Raw genomic sequence first — 21,256 nt, forward strand, 5'->3', positions numbered from 1 at the left:
CTTAGACTGAGTTCTAGCATGTAAAAAAAAAAAAAAAGCTCATACTACCTGCTGATACACATGGCAGAGGTTATGTGAGCGTGTGGCTCCTTTTCTCTCCCAAAAGTCATAGGAACCTTGGCACAGTGCTTGGTATCATGAACTATTTGAAATACAAAGGAATTATAAATATAAAGTTTAAGGTCCATACCAGAAAACTAATAACTGGTCATCAGTTACTCTTCCAGCAGTATGAATATTCATAAAATCTCATAATAAACATTAAAGAAACTTGTGGGAAGAGCAGATCTAAAGACTATACTAATGGTCTTGTAAATAGGGGATTTTAAAGATCACAAGATTTAGCAGGGGTGTCAGTAGCTCTGGTGATGGATGAGTGGATGGATGTTCTCTAGGTCTTTCTATCCAGATGCCTATATAAATGCTATGGAATATAATGAATGCTACTTTTTCATCTGTGACACTTTCATAAAGGATGGTTTGAAATGTCTTTATATGAAAATTACAATTTTAAAAGTTTTAGCTGCACTTTATTTCTGCAGTTTGATTAGATCCATCTTAGAATATGTTCTAGACAGATTTAAAGAACGACTTTTTAATCTTCCTCTGTATTGTTTAGCTTTTGAAACAAAACTGGTGGATTGAAAAAGTACATGTAGGTTGCAAAAATGTATACACTCTTCAAACACTTTTAAGTACCAATGCTACACTTTAAAAACTCTACCCAGAGCAAGCGGGACAGTTAAGTTCAGTCCTGCTCACCATTTTCTACATTATTCACCAGGTTTGTTTCCAATAGAGTTGCACAGCATAGCAAGTCATTATTGCAATATTGGTGTGTAATAACACAATCACAAAAGACTACTTTGGAAAAATTATTGGTAGATTCAACCTATCTGGCCAAATAGATCACACAGGGTGATGGGATATGGAAAAGAAACAATAAAGGCAGAAAACTCTGGGTTAGAAATAATTCACATAATCACAGTTTTCAGCAACAGCATCATGGTTGCACAACTTCTTGACATTCACACTGAAATTCCCCCCATAGTATAAAATCAGCTTTGTCGCTGTAATCCCCTGAATCCTCAAATGGGGGAGGTTTGCCACAAATGACCTGGAACTGGCACTGAAAATTGTGCCAGACGGTTCCATCCCCAGATCATATCACCAAGACTAAGTTTTACACCCTGCATTGTCTCTTGGTATTCTTTCCTGCTCAACAGTATTGTAGAAAGTAGAGTACAGCAAGGATAATGATGAAGTTTAAACCAGTACGATTTGTTTTAGTAGGCTTTTTTTCTCATAAACTGTTGTTTGCACGCTATATATTATTTTTTATATATGTAAGTACTTGAACACAAAGCTTGTTAATAGACCACAATTGATTTTTACTTTCTTTAGGACGAGGAATGGTGTCATTACATGCACACAATGGGCCCGTCAAGTTCCTCACCATGGCTACTGCGGTGCGTAACTGGTCGTCTAGCCTGCCATCTTCCACTCCTTCCTCCTCACTCCAACAGATAGAGTCTGTGGACGCAGACAGCACCCAGCCCGTGTCAGACACAGCCTCCAGTCCTCCCCAGGGAAGGGGTGTGTGGCTGGGAGAGGCAGGCTGTACCACCATGGCTCTTCAGGACTCTCTGTCCTCTTCTTCCTGTGGTTCCTTAGCTCCCTCCCAAGGTTCCCTGGAGCATGGCCCAGAGGACGGGGCGTTGTACGACTTACTTCATGACCCCGCCCATCACCAAAGGGGGCGCCGCTCCAGCAAGATGGATGTCAGTTCTCTGCTAGTTGTGTCTGGAGGCCTGGGCCACCGCAGAGTCAACAAAAAGACCAAACAGTCTCGCCATGAGGACAACACCTCCACCATCATGATCTGGCAAATCCCGTTACTGAACATGTGACACCAAAACCCCAATGGTGTTAGTCTAAATACCTGAAAACTTCACAAAATCTTTCTCATATTTTCTTTTCATGTTTTTGCTTTTTTCATGTTGAACCAAATGATCTGCATACGATCCTCCGATGGCGGTCTGCTAACATTTCACCAAGTATTTTGAATCAATCACATCAACTAAATGGCCAATTTTATACCAAAATGTTTGCCTTCTGCTATATTACCAAGATATTCCAGCCTTGTAAATGGGTTATTAGTCAAATCACTTAATCACTTCTAATGTTTATGCAAACAACTCCTACAAATGGGTCAAAAAATCTACTGTGCCTCGCAACAGTATGTATACCCCTGGAACTTTTTTCACATGTTGCCACTTAACAACCACACACTTCAATGTATTTAATTGGACTATTTAACAATAGACCAACACAAAGTATGGGGTTTCAACATCTTTCATTAATGAAATTCTCTTCAGTTACAGCTGCAAGTCTTTAGTGGTTCGAGTCTGCCAGTTTTTAACATCTAGACACTGAAACTTATCAGTTTTTATTTGCAAAGGTCAAGCTCTGTGTGATTGGAAGGAACTCATCTGTTTCTAGCAATTTCCAAGTCTTGACACAGATTGGGAAATTGTTTTTTGTCTGCCTTTGATTATGTCATTCTAGTACATAAATGTCCTAATCAATCTAAGCCATTTCATTATAGCTCTGACTGCATGTTTAGGTTCATTGTTCTGCTGGAAGGTGAACCTCTGCGCCACTCTTAAGTATTTTGCTCTCTGTGTATTTAGTCTGATGCACAGAGTCAGTTTGTGCCTCCACATATACTTTTGTGGGACAGAAGGTTAGGTTTTGGTGCTTGCCTTACGGATTGTTGCAAACTGCAGAGGGTACTTTTTATGGTTTTCCTGCAACAATGGTTTTCTAGCTTCTTGTTGCTTTTCCAGAAAGGCTAAATTTGTGACGTTCGCTACTAACATTTCTTATCAACAGATTATCTCTAAAACTTCTGGATCACTGCACCTCCTCCAGAGACGATTTTTGTTGAAGGCGACGTCTTGCTAAATTTGCTGCTGTGCCACTCTCTTTCAATCTTTGGATGATGGACTGAGCAGTTTGAGTAAAAGACGATGAAGTTAGTGGCTGTAATAAGACGAAATGTGGAAAAAGTACAAGTACAATACTTCTGCAAGGCACTGCACTGTAAAAAACGGAAATTATCTTGGAAAAAAACTGAAAAGTCTCTAATTTGATATTGTGTTTATTGTTTATCTGTGATGTGGCTAAATCATGTTAATTTTCTCGGGTGTGTGTGCTAGACTGCAGTATTTAAATCAGTGTTGAAAGGTAAGGGTTAAGTAATGACTGGGGCTTGGAGGGTATGCAAGGTAAGAATGGAGCTTTGAAACAGCCTCAGCATGGATTAGATCACCCATCAGGATCAGAGTTGTAAATCTGAAGTGTAATAAATCAGGATTAGGTGTCTGAGCTGAGAGAACTTTGACTTTTCTGTAAAGGGATTTATAAAAAATAAGCAAAGTTCTGATGGTTGAATTTTTATAAGAAGGCATCTGAGCATCCCTGGCGGGCCAGGTTTCTGTTCACAGAGGACATGTTATCACCAAGAAGGTTTCTCTTTTTTTTCTGCCTTAATGCATGTTTGTTTCCCATATATTTAAAAAATGATAAAAGGATTTATACTTTGAAAACACTTGTATGTACTTATGTATATTAACAATTCTATAAACAGTGTTTTATTAAGCAAACTTTAGTACTTTTGTAAAGTTGTCTTTAAACAGCTTTGAGAATATTCCTCCATTATGCATTGAAATAATACATTTTGTTTACATTCAGTCCTGTGTTAAAACGTGAGGAGAGTTGGCAAGCTGATTGAATTAAGAGATAAACAAAGACCTAAACAGAGGGTCAGTATTGCTTTTCTTCTTCACTCACTCCAGCCTTGTACTCTACTGTGCTTGTGTGCAGCAATCAGTACATGCCAAGACTAGCAATGTGCCTGAGGGGGCTGCAGGAACTCAGTCTGATACGGCTCTTCCGGGATTTCTCCTGCTTCGCAACAGAAGCAGGTCAAGGCTTCCTTTCTCTCAACGCCCACATTCAAGGTTGCACAACAACCATGTTTCCTTAAATTACCTGTTTTGACCAAAAATATAATTTCAAGCTGGAATCAGTCCCACACTGCAGCCCAAACCAACACAAACTGCTGGGGCATATCATAGTTTTGTAGGGTGGACATGAACTTAAGAAAACACTGAGCTAATTCATTCTCAGTGAACCAAAAGACTAACCCGGTTATTAGTTTGCCCAGCATTTCAGAGACTGGAAGGCTTTTTTTGGTTTTCCTTCCAACACTGAGGTTTCCATGATGAAAGTCTGTGTGCCCGTATCAGCGCTCAACAAACCTTTGTTCTCAGCTTCTGACATTAAGGCTCATTTTCTTTTTGCCCTCTAATTCACAGGCCTAATAGTTGTGTGATGCTTTCTCTGTAGCTCCTCTATTTTTATATCTGAAGGCCAATTGTTAAGGTGTTTTCATGGAGGGTGCCTTATTATGGACTCTGGATGCCTTTATTTTTGAAGCTCTTGCTGTCATGAGATGTTTATCCTCAATAATTTGTGCTGAAGCAAATATTTTTCACAAAACTTCTAATATTGTAATTATTAATAGAAGTAAGGTTTGTGTTGCCTTGAGCTGTAAGCTTCATGATAATTTCCAAAGTTCAGTTTCCTGAACATTTAGAATATCAAATTATCCAAAAAAAAAGAGGATTTTTAGTCCATAAATGCCACCCAACTGAAAGTATGTCTATGAACTGTATAGAGTAGTATTACTGTAAGTGACTATAATTCAGGGCTCTTTTGCATAAGTGGATCGATGCAACATGTTGCTCTGCTGAGGTGTGAAAGAAACCCTGTTGAGTTACAGTTGGTTGTAACTCAACTGCATTGCTAGAGCTGTTATCACTCAGCATTCGCTTGACAATAGATTCAGACTTCTAAGTCTGAACTTAATAAAACACACCAGCAGAGGACATGATGCCTTCTCCCATAAATGTCCAACCTTGGAAACCTAACACTGCAACTCAGACTGTGTGTCTCTCCACTCCCTGTTGCCTGTGCATTTCTTATGCTTATTCCTTCCACTCAACTTTCCATGAGTATTCTTGAATAGGGCCTCTGTGAATGGCCAACTTCTTTAGCAATGAGGTATTTTGGCTTACCCTTCTTAGTCACACTCTGCTGGTAATCTGTATAAAGTCATCGATCACTGGCATGGTTTTGTGTAGACCATGATAGGTCTGCAAAAATTCTATTAAACTAAATTCTTCATGTTCTACAAACAATATTAATTTAAATTAACCAACTTAACACTTGAAATAAATTAACGTGTAACAAACTTTTATAAAATCTGTTTCACTTTTTGAGTTGAAATAAATTGGGTTTAATATTCTAAAAAAAAACAAAAAAACAATAGATACAACAGTAACCCATAATTTCCCTCAGTTACTATGGTGTCCATGACAGATTAGATGCGTAATGGAATGTCGCATCTCTCGGACGCCTCCACAGTGCGCACCGCAGATGGAGAGCTTCGCCCTGTTGACTGTGGGGTTAATACCGTCTGAAGAGGGCGGAGTTAAGATTTATAATCGCCACCTCATTCCTGTCAACTCTTTGAAAAAGAAAACAAAACCCACTGTCCAACCTGGAGGTGTGTGAGAGAAAACTAACTGTCGTTTTCAGGAGGAGACGAAAAAAAATAAATCAGGACGCTTGATGTGCGCAGCAGCTCCGAGCTTGTGGAAGAAATGACACGGCGATGTTGATGAGGAGGAGGTGCGACCTGGAGCTGGTCTTTAATCGCTTCGCCTTTTTCCCCCTTTACTACGGAGCCCCGGCTGAGTCTGGGATCTGGGGAAATGCACCAGTTCTATGAGTAGACGGGAGATCTAGATAAATCCTGAACGGAAGGGATAACCCGACAGTGAAAGTAAACTCATTCAGGGGAGCACCGAGTGGCTGCTTCATCCGTGCCGCCTTACGTAACTCAGCTTTGTGGAGAGGCTACCAGAGACGCTGCTGGTGCCGACCTGTTTCAGAGAGACGGATCATAGGTAGGTCAGTTTATTTTTAATGGATTTACACCCATACTCTTGATTCATCATGATCAGTAATCCATTATTTTTCCTCTCTCATATGTATTAAATCTACATTATCTTAATATTATCAGCGCCATAACAGTAGAATACATTAGAAGCTTTTTGTAAAAAAAAAAAAAAAAAGGTAATAATATGTAGGCCGTCTATATTTCAGGTTTACACTACTACCGAGTCAACTGAATTTGCGCATGCGTTCTAATTGTCTCTAGATTACCACATATATAAGGGACAGAGTAATTATGGCAGTATGTTCCGAATGTGTTTTGGAACTGCTTCACTTCATCATCGTTACTGTCGCATTTAAGTGTTGGGCTTCATAACAGTTAATTTATGATGTAAAATAATCTAGATTTCAGATTTATGGGGTTATTTTATAAAGAAAGGGCGCCTCTAAGAAAATGAAGACGCCTTTGCGTCGCTGTGGGGGGAAAAAGCATTCCCCCTCTTATGTTTTAACACTTAAATGTTTCAAATTATTAAACGAGTAGTAATATCACACACCGTTACTTTAGTCACTTGGAGAAAGGTCGTTTAAATCTAATTTTGAAGTAGAGAGTCATCCAAATCCATTTGGCCCTATATTTGCACAATGATAAATCCTGATTGTTTTAACACGTGCAGAATCAAGACTTTGTTGAAATGAAGCCAGTCTGACAGCATAAAGTAGGCAGACTGATCTCAAAAAGCAACACGTTGTGCTCAGAGTCAGTGAAGTTCAAGAACAAATGAAAAACAAAGTCTTTGACAGCTATCAGTCTGGAAAGCATCACAAAGCAATTTCTATGGCTTTGGAGCCCCAGGAAGTCATTATTCACAAATGGAGAAAGCATGACGGAGATTAATTTTCCCAGAAGTTGCCAGCCTACCAAATTTCCTTTTCAATTCATCAATAACCTATCCAGTTGGTGAGTAAGCCCAGAACATCATCTGAAGCACTGCTGATCTTACTTGTCTCACTTAAGCTGAATGTTCTTGATTTAACAATAAGAAAAATATTAGGCAAAAATGGCATCCATTTCAGACCTCCTAGGTGAAAACTACAGCAGACACAAAAGGCCCATATCTTGTTGGTCAAAAAACATAATGTGTTCCCCAAGACATTAGAATAGGAAGTTGTGTATCTCATTGCAAATGTAACAGCATTTCAGAAAAATAACATCATGCCTATAATCAAACATGGTAGCTGTAGAGTGATGGTTTAGGCTTTCTTTTCCATTTTAGGACATGGACAGTTGTCTGTATCTAATGGAACTGTGAATCGTGTTCTTTACCAAAACAGACCAGCTTGGTTTGGATAGCGTTTGCTCCTATAATGAATTAAATTGTGACTTGAAAACTACATTCTATATTTACTCAGATTGTCTTTGTCCATATTAAAATTTATTTGATCTGAACATGTCAGTGTGACAATAAAACTGAAATAAAAGAAATCTAAGATACCAAATACATTTTCACCGCACCTTCCATTACTTCTATTTTGGCTTAATATTGTTTTTTTTCCCCCTTTTTTTTTTAGAGTAAGAGAGAAGAACAGACCAAATAGTTTGTCTGATTCGTCACCATGGCCGTTGAAGACACTGCCTGAGCTGAGTGATATGAACGAGGGTCACAGACAGGAAAGAGGAACAATCACTGTGGAGGCTGATGCCATTATCCACACCATGAACCCTGACCTTGTCACACTCACTGACAAAAATAGGAATGTATGTCCAGGTTTCGTCCAGGGGCTCTTGCAGAATGACCCAGACTTCAGTGCTCCTCCAGTGTTTGAGCAGGAGTACCTGCTCGATGGAAGACCAATAGAGAATAACCACTGTGATCATGCAAAAGGAAGCAGCTCCTACATCCCTAAAGTCAATCAGCTCTCTACAGATATGGGAAAGCCAAATAACTCTCCTCATGCTGACTCTGCTGAGTCCAATCACATTGCTGGCCTGCACCAAAATAGCGCAAATGATGAACTCCGCAATGGAGCAAGAGCAAAAGTGTCTTTTAGTCTAGATTCCCCTGGGAATCAAACCCAACAGAAAATTGATTGGTCAGTTCTAAAACCAAAAGACTGCAGTGATAGCAGTCTTGAAGCTGATGTAACACAGCCTAAAAAAGAACCTGATTTAGTCATTGAAGTTGGTGGACAGACTATCAATGCTCACAAGTCCATCCTTGCGGAGAAGAGTGACTACTTCAAAGCACGTCTGTCGCGGAACATTTTGAAAGTGAAGGGCATGAGTTATAAGACTTTGTCTACACTGATTGACTATATCTACACCGCCCAGATCAGTGTTAGTAAGGACAATGTGGTTGACGTCATCACAGGAGCTAAAGTCCTGCAGATCCCCTGTGCCGTTCAGGCTGCCATGGACTCCATGTCTGAGCAGATCACATCGGAGAATTGCTATGAGATTCTGACCATTGCCAAGAAACAGCGTCTTAGTGAACTGAAGGAGACTGCTTATAGATTCATGAGTGACAACTTCCTTCAGATCCTCAAGGATCCTGCAGTCTACGGACGCCTTACTGGGTCTGAAAGGGATCTGGTCTTGAAGAAGAGAATGGAGGGGAGAAAGACCTTAATGGTTGCAGAGGTAAATGACGTGTTTGATCGAGTTGGTAGCCGGCCACCAAGCCGCTGTGGCAGCCGACCACAGAGTCCTTTGTCTGTTGGGTCTTCAGAGGAGAGCCATATGATTTACTGTTTTAGTGAAGCTGAAAATGACTGGCGACCTTTGACTGTGATGCCAGAAGACGTAAACATTAAAGGCTGCGGTATTTGCACCATGCACAATTACCTGTTTGTGGCAGGTGGGATTAGTGGCTATGGGGACAAAGGCAAAGTGTCAGATAAGGTCTTTTGCTACAACCCAATAACCAATCGCTGGGCTGAGATTAGACCCTTGAACCAGGCACGTGCACAACTAAAGCTTGTATCTATGGATGGCAGCCTGTATGCCATTGGAGGGGAATGTTTGTTCACAGTAGAGAAATATGATCCTCGAATGGACCGCTGGACGATGATTGCTCCCCTACCCAAGGGAGCCTTTGCAGTGGCCCATGAAGCCACCACCTGCAGCGGAGAGCTCTACGTTTCGGGTGGCTCCCTTTTCTACCGCCTGCTCAAATATGACCCAAAGAGGGATGAGTGGCAGGAGTGCCCCTACAACAACAGCAGGAAGAAATCTAGCGACATGGTGGCACTGAAAAGCTTCATCTACCGCTTTGACGTGAACCGAGAGCAGGGGATCAATGTCTTCAAGTATAACACTATTGTGAAAATGTGGCACGACTGTGCGTCACAAAGGCCAGGCAGTCATTTACCATTCAGGTGTGCCGTTATAGGGAACTGCATCTACTGTGTGAACAAAAGCCAGACTTTGCAGTTTGTGGTGGAGGAGGAGAACGCCTACTTTGTCGAGGAGGCACTGAAGGCACCTCTGGAGGCGAAGGGTGTCCTTTTTCCTTTTATCCTCAGTTTGCCTGAAAAGCCTGAAAAAGTCACATAATATGTGAGTGCAAGTGTTCATGTGGGAGGGAGATCCAGAATAACACATTTATCATGGTTTAGTAAAAACTGCAATAAGTAGAAGACCTTCCATACTCTCTTCAATGTCAGCTTTATATCTTGGTGTCTCATTGCCTGCTTGCAATGGAATGTGCGTATTTGCATGGTGGTTTATTGCATTTGCAAGGTCAAGCCTTAAAAGGAAACTTTCTTTTTTAATGTTTAATAAATGCAACAGTATTTGTGTCTGTAGAAAATGACATGATGAAAGTTATTATTATTATTATTATTATTATTATTACTTTTATGTTCACATTTGTTTGGTGCACTTTTGTATTTAGAATAGCTGTTATATAGAATATATATCTGATATGTTATTACGGTTACAAATGATCAGTGTTTAACTGAAAACTGTTTTAAAACAGTGTAGGTGTGCTTTATGAATGATATAAAAGCGGGCTCTATGCAAATGAGTTACAAATTACAGGTGGATCTCTTGAAAATGATCTTTAATTAATGGTGAAATGTGACTGAGGGAAGTCAAATATTTCTCAAAAACAGATTTTAAGCAAACATTTAACCCATTATGAATGAATAATTTCATAGTCAAAGCACAGTAAAATAGATGTGACTTATTTTTACACTCAGAACTCAATATTTTTGCTTATAGTGAACTCGAGTGGGTCAACAGAAATAAAAACTAAGAGTATCTTGAATCTTCTGTGACTTACAAAAGCCATAGCCCTTTTTTGAAAGAGCCTGAGTCTTACAAACTCAGCTTCATATTTTCTCCCCTTTAGAGGCTTTTCCTGGCTGCTTTCACATTGCTGGTGCAGGCCTTTCAGTTCAAAGGTACACCAATATCCTAGGGCTACTGAACAGTCAATCCATTGCCTTCACTGGTTCCACATACAAGAATACCTTTGTCTTTTGATGATGATAAGTCATGCTCTTGTGTCTGTGCACATTAACACACGTTCTTCTCTAAATTTCTTTCATAATTTAGATTGTCCCCAGTATTTCATTGCTGCTGCAATAACACTGAGTGTTTTTATGAAAGCTAATACTGGTATATTACTGGAATAGATTGGTTTGTGATTGTAAAGGTAACAAAATGATGTGGTTTTTGTTATTTTCCTAGCTGGGTTCTGTATTGTTTGAGCTCCTTGTATGAATTGGCAGGATTGGATCTACTGTGATGAACTGGAAAATAGGTTCCTGTTTGTGGCATTTGAAGTGGGCTATGAAATGAGCTTTTGGATAGTGTCTATCAGTGAAAACAAAGTGCTTCAAATAAAATATTTTATTCTGAAAGGCTGAAAGGATCTGTTTTTCTTTTTAGTTTGAGTGCTTGGAAGTTAATGATGCAACAGTGCCATCTACAGCGTATTATCTGTAACTGCATGGAGTAGCAAAATTAATTTGGTAGTCTTATAAAAATAGTGTCACTTAAGAGAAGATACCACATTGAATTCGTTAATTTTAGGTCTGTATGCACGTCCAGATCTATGTTTACCCTATATCTCACAATTTTCATCATAAAAGATGAAAATGTATGTATTTAATTACTTTTTCATATTTTGGAGACAGAGGAAATAAATTGATTGCAACTTACCTTTGGCTTGTTCACGATATAAATTTCACAATATCTTTTGTAATATGACTTTGCTGTTAAGGAGTAATATGGAGCGCCTTGCAAAAGTCTTCAACTCATATTTTTCTATGTTGTTACAACTACAAACTTTTTCTTGGGGTTTCCTGTTGGCACATTTTCTCCTTTCTCTGCTAAAGAAAAGCATCTCCACAGCATTATGCTTCCACCATCAATAAACCATCCCCATCACAGTGGGGATGGTTTATTTAGAAAGACATACAGTGTTGCTTTTTCTCCTTGCCTCACATTGTGCTTGTTGGTCAAAAAGTTTTGATCTTGTCTTTCGACAAGACACATGTTTACGGGGTCCCCAGCAAGCTGCAAACAAGGCTTTTTATGGCTTTATTTCAGCAGTGACTTTATATTTAATTTATTCAATTGTGGATGGGACTACAATTTTCCTATAAACTGATCCTCTTACTTAATCTGCGGCTCTTTATAGCTCGCCTAGGGTTATCACAGATATATGTACTCTGAGATTACTTTACCCACAATGGGACTCTATAATTACTAGGAATTTTTTTCTACCACAAATAGATGCACGGGTTTTTAATTAGGTGTATCAAAATAAAAAAAAGGCTGAATACAAATGCATGTCATTTAGATTAGTCTTTCTAATATGGTTAAATTTATTCAATAAATTCAAATATTATTGAATGGTTCATTTATTTCAGTGACTCAATTTACTAAGTGAAACATTGTAGAGAATAATTACACACAGACTGATGTTTCCCAGCCTTTATTTTTTCTACTAATTATTATTTTCCACTTACACCTAATGAAAACACAAGATTTACATTTGGAAAATTACATCAGACAAAAAAAATGTGTACAGAAATGTGGGCTTAATGAAAGGCATGTTTAACACCTGCTTAAAGTTTTATTTTTTCCAAAAGATAATTAGTCTGACTAACAAGGCTCATGAGAATGCATATTCTAATTTATTTAATATGACTGTAGTATTTAAAAGTGAGTTCTTTTCATTCCACTTCATAGTTATACACTACTTAGCATAAATGTGTACATAAAATCCTAATAAAATGCACTAAAGGGCCACAAAACCTTTTTTTTTTTATTGTTTATGTTTTACAAAACAAAAATATTTAAGTGGTATTAATACTTTAAGACACTGCAAGGTATTTTGAGCTTTTAAAAAGGGTGATATATTTTTTTGCTTTATTTACAGAAATTTTAACAGAAACACTTCCTGATGACTTTATATTCTGAATGTTTACTGTATACAAATGTAAAACAAAACCAATTTGTAGTTTAGAAATTTAGTTTTCCCGTTAAACCTTTAGTAGGAACGCTAAGCAAAATCTCTTATCTAGTGAGTCAATTTCAGGCTTGCACTTTTGTCTATAACCAGATATGCAAACTGCAAAAAAATCTGAAACACATATACAGATCTTTTCCACTACTGGACAAATCCTTATTTCTCCAGCATTTTATTTCCCTACTTTAAAAAGTTTTATTTACAGTTACAAAATCTTTAACAGTCAAATCTGTTCACATCGAAGTGGAAAATTGTTCTCTAATCTCAAAAGCCAATCCATGTATTTGTTTGTCCTTGTTCAAGATCAGGCTAAGGAGATAAAGGACTCAATAGGGAAATACAGACCTCCTCCAGCTCTTCCTGGGGAGTCCCTCGCCTGGATACTCAGATGCTGGAAGGTATTATTGGTCCTTCAGTCAACCCTGGGGTTTTCACTCATTGGATGTGGCCAGAATAGCTTAAAGGGAATCTGATCAAATGCCTTAACCACCACAGCAGCAGCTCCTTGTGTTATCTATGTCTGTACCGTATGTTTAAGACTATAATCTCAGGAACCTGGAAGAAGCTCACTTCAGCCTCTTTTATCCATGACCTGTTCCTTAGTCATGATCCATGTCTAATGTGTTTAGGTGAGGTGCAGAACTTTAATGAATATGTGAACTGGGAGCTTCACTTGTTAACTCTGTTCTTTTTTTCACGACACACTGAAGCAGTTACAGTAGACAAGTTCCCATTATGTCTATTAGCAAGAGCCCAATATAAGTTAACTCCTTTACCTGAAGCTCAGATTGACCCTTTACCCGGAGGATGAGCTGAATCTCATTCTGTCTCCCCCATACGCTGCTGCTAGCCACTAAAGTGTACACTGAAAACAATGTTAAGTCAATAACAGAACAACATCAGTGGCAAAAAGCAAAGACCTGATACTGAGGTTCTCTGAGAGGCTGCCCATGATGAGTCAAGACATCCACAAGTTAATATGTAAATTAAATGTCCAAACTACAGATGGCTTGTCTGTCTGCATAGGGGATGTGGATTCGTCAGGTTTGTGATTAACATAAACACTTCTGTTAATTGGTAAAGCTCCAAAACATGAAAGAAAATGTCACTTTATTACAATAACATCATGAGCTTCATGTGCACGTCTTTCAACCAGTAGAGGTCCTTCTTCATATAGATTTGGGTCTGTGTGTGTTTGATTCTGTTAAGAGACGGTTCCGCCGAGTTTCTCAGTTTTAATTCCCTGAGTGAACGCTGGGGGGCAGTGTTAGCTTAACAGAAATGGATCACTCTTCTCATCAACCTTCTCCCTACTGCGACAACTGCTGGCAAGTCAGAATAAGTTTCTACTTAAATCTACACCTTTGTAATTTTACAAGCGAATAGAAATGTTTACAATTTAATTATTTTTTTTGTTTGTTTTACAATTTCTTTACCTTTGTTTGCAGCGAGGGAACAAATAGTATGAGTGTATCATTTCATCAGTTCTTAGGTAAAATTGTCAGTTTGCTGTCCCTGGATACAGACCTTGCACAAGTGTTCATACTTTTTTAACATTTTCAGAATTTTTAATTCCACAACCAAAATGTTTAATGTATTTTATTAGGATTTTAGACAGCTGACTAACCCAAAGTGGTGTATGACTATGAAGTAAATGATAAATGGATTTCAAATGTTTTACAAATAAAAATGTGAAATATGTTTTGTCCATATGTGTTCTGCCCCCTACCTGGAGTCAATATTTTATAGAACCACTTGTTGCAATTAAAGATGTTTGTGATTTGTGTCCTTCTCTTGGATATTTACACATTTCAAGAAAGAACTTTTTACACCATTCTTATTTATTTTGTTTATTTAGCTCAAGATCAGTTAGAAAATATGATGAGATTGTGTGAACTGAAATGTTTGTGTTTTGCCATAGATTGTTGGATTTAGACCTAGATGTTGCCTGGGGTTGGTCCATCCATCTTTCCAACTTTGACCAGGTTCACTGCTCCCTTCTGGGAACATAATGTTGCCACCACTATGTTTAACCCTACATAGTGACAGCAGTTTATATTTTTTCCCTTTTCATACCATTTATTGAACCCTAAGCTTTAAACATCTATTAGATCTAAACATCTGTTAGATGTTTAAAGCTTAGGGTGATTGTTTTAATAACTTAATTCTGGTTCAAAATTCTCCACAATTTTATCTCTGACCTGCCTACTGACCTGTTTTTCTTTGCCTTTCTGATGCCTTTTGTTCCCTAATAAACCCCCAAGGTTTTCACAGCCCAACTGTATTACTGAGAATAACTTGCACACTTGCATTTACTAATAATTAGGTCATTTATAAATGCTATTATTTGCACTGGATTTTATATTGATTGGGGTCTTGAAAATGTGGCTAAAAGCACACCGCACTTTTCAGCGTTTCCTATGTAACCAAAAAAACAATAACAGACAAAACATGTTTAATTTTCTTGCTAGTTCACAATTATGTACTGATTTTTGTTGGTCTATCATATAAAATCTTGATAAAATACTTTTTGTCTCTATGGTGACAAAATTTGAAGAGGGGCATAAAGACAGTGTAAATCTGACTTTGATGCAATTCTTATTTTATAGTTCCTACTTTATCTTACATAATTATTTCTAACTCCACCAAAAAAAATCAAGCAAAAAAAAAACAATGAAAATTGTTTTAATTAGCAAGTAAGACATGCAATAAGTCTTCTGTCTGCAGCAGTGTCATCATCAATATGAGGACGTCAGCCGTGGCACAGTTCTCCAGGATCTTCCCTTATGAGCAACCCGTAACGCTGCACTCACCTTTGCTTTTCCCATCGAATACTAATTATGTTTGAGTAATTGGTTTTACTCATTTAAACAGAACGCTTGTTAATTTTTCCTGCTTGTTTTTCACCTGCAGCTAAATTTAGTGGTTAAAGCCAGTTTGAATACGAAGAAAGAGGTGTTTGCAGTTTAGGTTTTAGAGTGTGTTTTTGCTTTTGCGCTCACATCTTGAAAGAACGGAAATAAAATGTAAAATTAAATAGCCACTTTTTGTGTGGATAAGCTGCAGGGATAATTGTGTGCTTTCCTACTGGAAAGCCTTGCGAAGCCTGTTTTTCTTTGATGGCAAAGACTTTATAAGAAGAAAAAAAAACAGATTTTGTTTTTAATTTCCAGTTGATTATGGGTGATTATGCGCTAAAACAGCAAACTTGAGCCCGTTAAGAGAGACAGAGTGAAATGCAAAAGACAGGAAATTAGAATTAGCAGAGAAAAGTATGGCCCGGAGAGAAGAAATTGTATAATGTGCTTTTCCATATCCACCCAGCACTCTCTGCTTTTTGTTGCCATCTTGAATATACACGAAATTATTTACACCTTCAAGGCAACTCAACTAAGCTCCACATCAGTCAATTAGTAAATCAGAATTTTTCTCTTATTTCAGTTCAGTGTGGAGTCCTTGGCTCCCTCTGGTTCCCCCTCTTCCGCCCCCACCTCCACCATCCTTTTAGTCTCCCATGTTGACAGTGACAAATTACTCCTCTGCTGGGCGAGATTGAAAATTAAAAGCATTTAAAGTTGCTCATGCATTTATGCTAATGAGAAATTCAGATATGATTTGCATGCGAAAGAGGCCAGTCAGGGAACTCATCATTGCTCGCACCACCTCCAGCCCTGCCTTTCTTTTTGGCTCTTTATCTTTCTCTTCTTTACATGTTTGTGAAAAGTGGCATTTAAATTCTGAAAATGGGACATTTGTTAAACTGCAGCACATACAGGGAAACAGTATTGCTACCTAACATTATCTTTGTGCAATGTTTACCAATGCCACCCCCCTCCCTGTATAGCCACTCAGGCAAATGGGGTCATTGTGTCTGCGTTTTCACATCACGCTGCAGGAGGAAACATGGCGTACATAATAACATTGTGAAGTTAATGCTGTTTCCTGTCTGCATGGATAAAGAATATACTTCTGTTGCGTTCCGGGAGGCAAAGTTTAAATCACGAACATAATTCTGTGGGCATAAGCCTCTAAAGTCTAACATTAAAATGTTTGTTCAGATGAAAAAATAAATAAATAAATAAAAGCCTTGTTTTGTGATAAACATGTCCAGCTCAGTGCAGAGCCCTACAGGATTTAAACTCTATGTGGATTTGTGTTTTTTTTTCTGTCTTTTTTTCCCAACTAAAGCTTCACTCCAAAAATATCAAACGCATACTTCTTTAAGTTTGTTTGTTCCACTGCTGCTAAATGATTGTAACCTTGGAAACAAGATGCATTAATGAAGGTGGAAAATGAAATGGGAATTTAATTTGTTTCAGTGTTCGGAGCTAGGTGGAATGGATTGGCTTTGATTGAGGCGCGAGATGAAGGAGGAAAGCGCTGACATGACACTTGCATTTGTCATCATGTCACTTCACCGAGGATGCTGCAGCAATTATGAATGTGGGTGCATAGCAATTAAAAGCAGCGGTGTTCATTAATAATTCCTATATTAATTTTTCAGTGGCCATGGAAAGTGATTGCCACTGCACACATGCAGGCTTTCCAATTATGCTGCTTAATTAGAAATGTCAATATTAAGAAATAATTAAACTTGGGAATACATTAAGTTTGTCAGAAATACTTAAAAAGTTATGACCATCAGTCAAAGGATGTTTTCCAGAATGTATTTTGCTGTAATTTATTGGCAGAAGGTAAGACTTTGATCAATGCAAACTGGCTCCTTAAGTCATGTGATCTTTCTTTTTGTTTGTGCCATTTTTATCAGAAGCATCATTTGTTACCTGAAAGTAAAGAATGTGCTGAATCACTTTGCAAAATTGTCTCTTCAAACTTGACGCAACTGCATTTTCAGTCTTTTTGTGAATCAAATTAAAGGAAATCAGTTACGATTGAAAACTCATATAGAAAAGATTAATTTGCAAAAGAAGGTAATAGATACAAAATATGATATAGAAAAATAAATATGAGTAAAAACTACTATAAAACAAAATAAAGAAAAAAGGAGAAAAAAAAACAATAAATACCAAGTAAAAGCTGTAATAAAGAGGTATGGCTTCAGCTTTGTTTTAAAAGCTTGGAGTTTGTCCAAGATGCAGTTCCAGAGCTGGTGGGAATGAAAACTAAAAACTCTGCCCCAATCATATCCTGGAAACTCTGGCAATGACAAGCAAACCTGCCTCTTTAAATAGGAGTAAGTCAAGTGTTGCAGGTAGGATGCTGCTGGGCCACTGAGGGCTGTGTCATCAGATTTAGCAGTATTTTAAACTGAATTCTGAATTTGACCATGTAATATTGATAATATTGAAGGAGAGCCTCACTGTTTAATTCAGAACCCGGATGAAAACGGAGCTATTGGAGCACCCGGGTGATACTGTATTGCAGTTGTCCAGTGTACAGGTTATGACTGCACCCACATGTTTTTCTGCATCAGTCTGAGTCAAATTAGACCTGATTATTTTCAGGTGTTGTGCAAGTGGAAAAAGGCAGTTTTGGAGACCAGTTTAAAATATTTCACAAAAAGAAAAGTTTTGGTCTAATATCACTTCAATAATGCATCTGTAGGCCAAACAGGAGACTATAATTATCTTGCTAGGTGGATAAATAAAGTTAGGTGTCATCAGCATAAAAAATTACAAAAACCTTCTGGTGCAAATGTTTAGGTTGTTAATGTTTACGTTTTTATCCAGCTTTATTTACTTTATCAACAGTTCCAACCTCGCTAGTTGAGCTTCTGAAGCTGCAACCTGATTATTTTCTGTCAGTTAAGTTTTAACAAATTCAGTTACTTTTCTAATATTTGTTTTGCATTGATTAATGTGATCTTGTATCAAATATATTTTAATAGACATTATTTTTTAGAGATGTTAAAGATATTATTTTGTTGCTTATGAACTGTTTATTGTGCAAATACATTGCTCTTTCTTTTGATAAATACATTAAAAACTGAACCAATTTTTTTTGTAAAATAAGAATGTTTAGAAACCAATGAATTGAAATGAAATCATTTCATTTCAATAACATCAAAATAAGAAATAGTTTGGATTGGACTATTGTTTCAGTAAGTAGATACAATTAAAAAGTATTTTTCAGCCTTAATATTCAGTGAATACAACTGTTAAAAATCTTACCAAATGAAATGTGATAAGACTGTTTTTGTTTTGTATTGATTCTAACCTCTTGTTGTATCGTTGTACTACTGTGTGTTTCTGAGTGAAGCCAGCCCTAATGTTATGTTTTTATCTCAGGAACAGACTTGTTTTGAACTAGTCTTTTGATCATAAGAACAACTTTCTGCTCTCATATGAGTCTCACACATGACTGGGTATTGATTGTTTCTAGATTTAAGCCAAGCTAATAATCAAGAGGAGCCATCACCTGTTGGTTGCAGAAGCTGACTGAAAGGATGACTTGAAAGCGGGTGTGCACCTCAAAGCGATGGCAGCTTCTAATGATAGGCTTGGTTTTTGGCACCGCATGTTGGCCACATTTCCCTCAAAGCCACGTGTGACAGTTCTTTAATTGGACTGCTCAGCTCCCTTGGCGCCAAAATACGTTACAGGAGACAGTAATGCTGGGGATGTTTTTATGTAATTATCCCAAAATGTACCCCGATCAAATCAAGAAATCCTATATGTCTGTACGGCAACACAGACACTGCACATTGGAACTGAACCTCCAAACTCCTCTTTGATTTATTGAGTCATTTTTTTTACAGTATTTAGTCCTAAATCAACCAGGCTTTCACGTATGTAAAAGGATGGGACATCATTATAACACTGTTATTCTGAGGTTAACTTCTGCATTTTCAGCTAAGGAAAGATTGACAGACAAATGGCTAGTATGCTATGATACCTAAAAGAAAACAGATGAATGCAGACATGATTTGTTATGGTCAAGACAATTATAGAGATCATTGCTGAGTTGGCAATAGTCCAGGAGTCACTGAAACCTTTCACAAGTAAGGTAACCAAAACAAGAATCCCTGCTAAAGAAACGACTGGCTGTTCACAGAATGCTGTAACCAATGATAATAATAAAAAGTTTGATGAAATTAAAAACTGTGGTAGATTAAAAGTCTACCACAGTTTCACTACACATAGTGAAACCATCACATTACCTTTGTTAAGCCATTTCTATGACAGAAAGGACAGAAGTATTTTACCTGGGCTAAGAGGTTTTTTTTATTTCTGCTAATCTGAGAAACTGAAAATCTTTCATAAGATACAAGACATCCTTATCAAAACTACCAAAACAAATGGTTGATCTCACTATACATTTCTTTGTGCATTGAATCTTTGTGAGCTCACTGTCGTAAGTTGAATTGTTCTTTTTTCCATGAAATATTTTTCTTCCACTCAACTTTCCATGAATATGTTTGGATAGAGTACTTTGGACACATACCGCTTTTTAACTAATGACATTTTGTTCCTGTGAAATGAATCTCAATAACAGATGAGTTGCACTGAGTAAATCCAACAGTTGAAATAAGGACACCGTGTCAAGTTGAAATCACATAACTGGAATATTATTCAGGTTTACGGAGATGCACCTGCACTTCTAAATTACAACACTAAAGTGCATGCCTGACCTTGATAAAGTGGTATCGTTTTCTCTCGTTTTTTAGCTACTGTCGTCCACACACCAGTGACTGAGTATAAAAAGACCCCGGTGAACCGGAGAAGAGTGAGCATGTGTGTGCCTCCCCTTAGCCTGTGGCTGCAGCTCAGCCTTGAGTGCCAGAGGATCGCCCCCGCTCTCTGACAAATGAGAAAAGCCACAGCGGCCCTGGTGAAAGTGACAGGCCAAATGGAAGCAATTCCTCCCGAGGCGTGAGAGAGCAGCTGCGACCGAGGCATGCCACGCTGCTCCAGACAAGACTCTCTGAGTGTGTTTGTATTTTTGTGTACTACTGGCTATCAAGACTTAACCTACAGAACGATTTGTATTTTTCTCCTGGCTTATGGTCCCCCTGGAAGAAATGTGTGTCATTGATGCATTGGAAATCCAACCACCTTCATTACACCACACACCTTTACTTGAGGGGAATTCTGTCATGTGTGTTTGTTTTACCCTGGTATTTTCTGCCCTCAGACTCCAAACTAGAAGCACAGTGTAAAAAAAAAATCCCTAATAAACAACCAGGTTTATATGATATTAAAAAATAAAATTATGATTAATCAGTGGAACATTTTTCCACCTATAATATAACATTAATTCCATGAAATTCCCCAAATCTGTCAACTTCATGTCATTGTACAGATAGTGTGAAACTGACTGGTATTTGTAATTGTAACTGTTTAGAGCTGGACCTTAACAAAAATCTCAGCATCAAACAAGAACCATAACCCCATAGCATGATACTGCCACAACCGTGCTTCACTATAGGAGTAGTGCTGTTTATTGTAATGCAGTGTTTTGCTAGTTGGTTGCAATAGCGTTGTTGACCTCTTAGACTTCTTTCAGATTTTTTCCCCCTATAGACAATTTTGCTGTCCTGTAAAGCATGTATGTCACATTAGACATAGAAAATGTTTGAAAGATTTATTGTTAGTTCATTTATTTACATTGCATAAAATCCAGCACTTTATCATGGGTGTGTTCATCTTTGAGAACCTCTTTATTTGGGTCGTTGGTCGGTGGGCAGCCTGCACTCGTGCTGGAAAGATGATTCCCTTGAAGGACCACCAGTACAACATGCCAAACCTACTCCACTTCAGCGGCTCATGGATGTGTGAGTAATT

The 21,256-nt window shown here is 37.9% G+C and overlaps 2 protein-coding genes across 4 annotated transcripts in view; both read left to right on the forward strand.

Annotated features, from left to right (window-relative positions):
- arhgef10 (Rho guanine nucleotide exchange factor (GEF) 10) overlaps window positions 1-4,566 on the forward strand; it is a 49,274-nt gene extending 44,708 nt beyond the window's left edge. For both annotated transcript variants that reach the window (XM_032546447.1, XM_032546448.1), the window contains one exon: window positions 1,405-4,566. In XM_032546447.1, coding sequence (XP_032402338.1) covers window positions 1,405-1,910 — 506 coding nt within the window. In that variant the 3' untranslated portion in view covers window positions 1,911-4,566. The remainder of the gene's footprint in view (window positions 1-1,404) is intronic.
- A 915-nt stretch (window positions 4,567-5,481) lies between these two features.
- On the forward strand, window positions 5,482-10,904 carry kbtbd11 (kelch repeat and BTB (POZ) domain containing 11). Of its 2 annotated transcripts, none has more exons than XM_032546450.1 (2): window positions 5,482-6,042; window positions 7,600-10,904. In XM_032546450.1, the coding sequence occupies exon 2, from the start codon at window positions 7,679-7,681 to the stop codon at window positions 9,581-9,583; it is 1,905 nt and encodes a 634-aa protein (XP_032402341.1). In that variant the 5' UTR covers window positions 5,482-6,042; window positions 7,600-7,678; the 3' UTR covers window positions 9,584-10,904. The 2 variants fall into 2 exon arrangements, with proteins under 2 accessions (XP_032402341.1, XP_032402340.1); XM_032546449.1 differs by having other exon boundaries at window positions 5,483-6,038.
- The last annotated feature ends 10,352 nt before the right edge of the window (window positions 10,905-21,256 follow it).

Source organism: Xiphophorus hellerii, chromosome 19 (genome assembly GCF_003331165.1).
Source record: "Xiphophorus hellerii strain 12219 chromosome 19, Xiphophorus_hellerii-4.1, whole genome shotgun sequence".
NCBI lineage: Eukaryota > Metazoa > Chordata > Actinopteri > Cyprinodontiformes > Poeciliidae > Xiphophorus > Xiphophorus hellerii.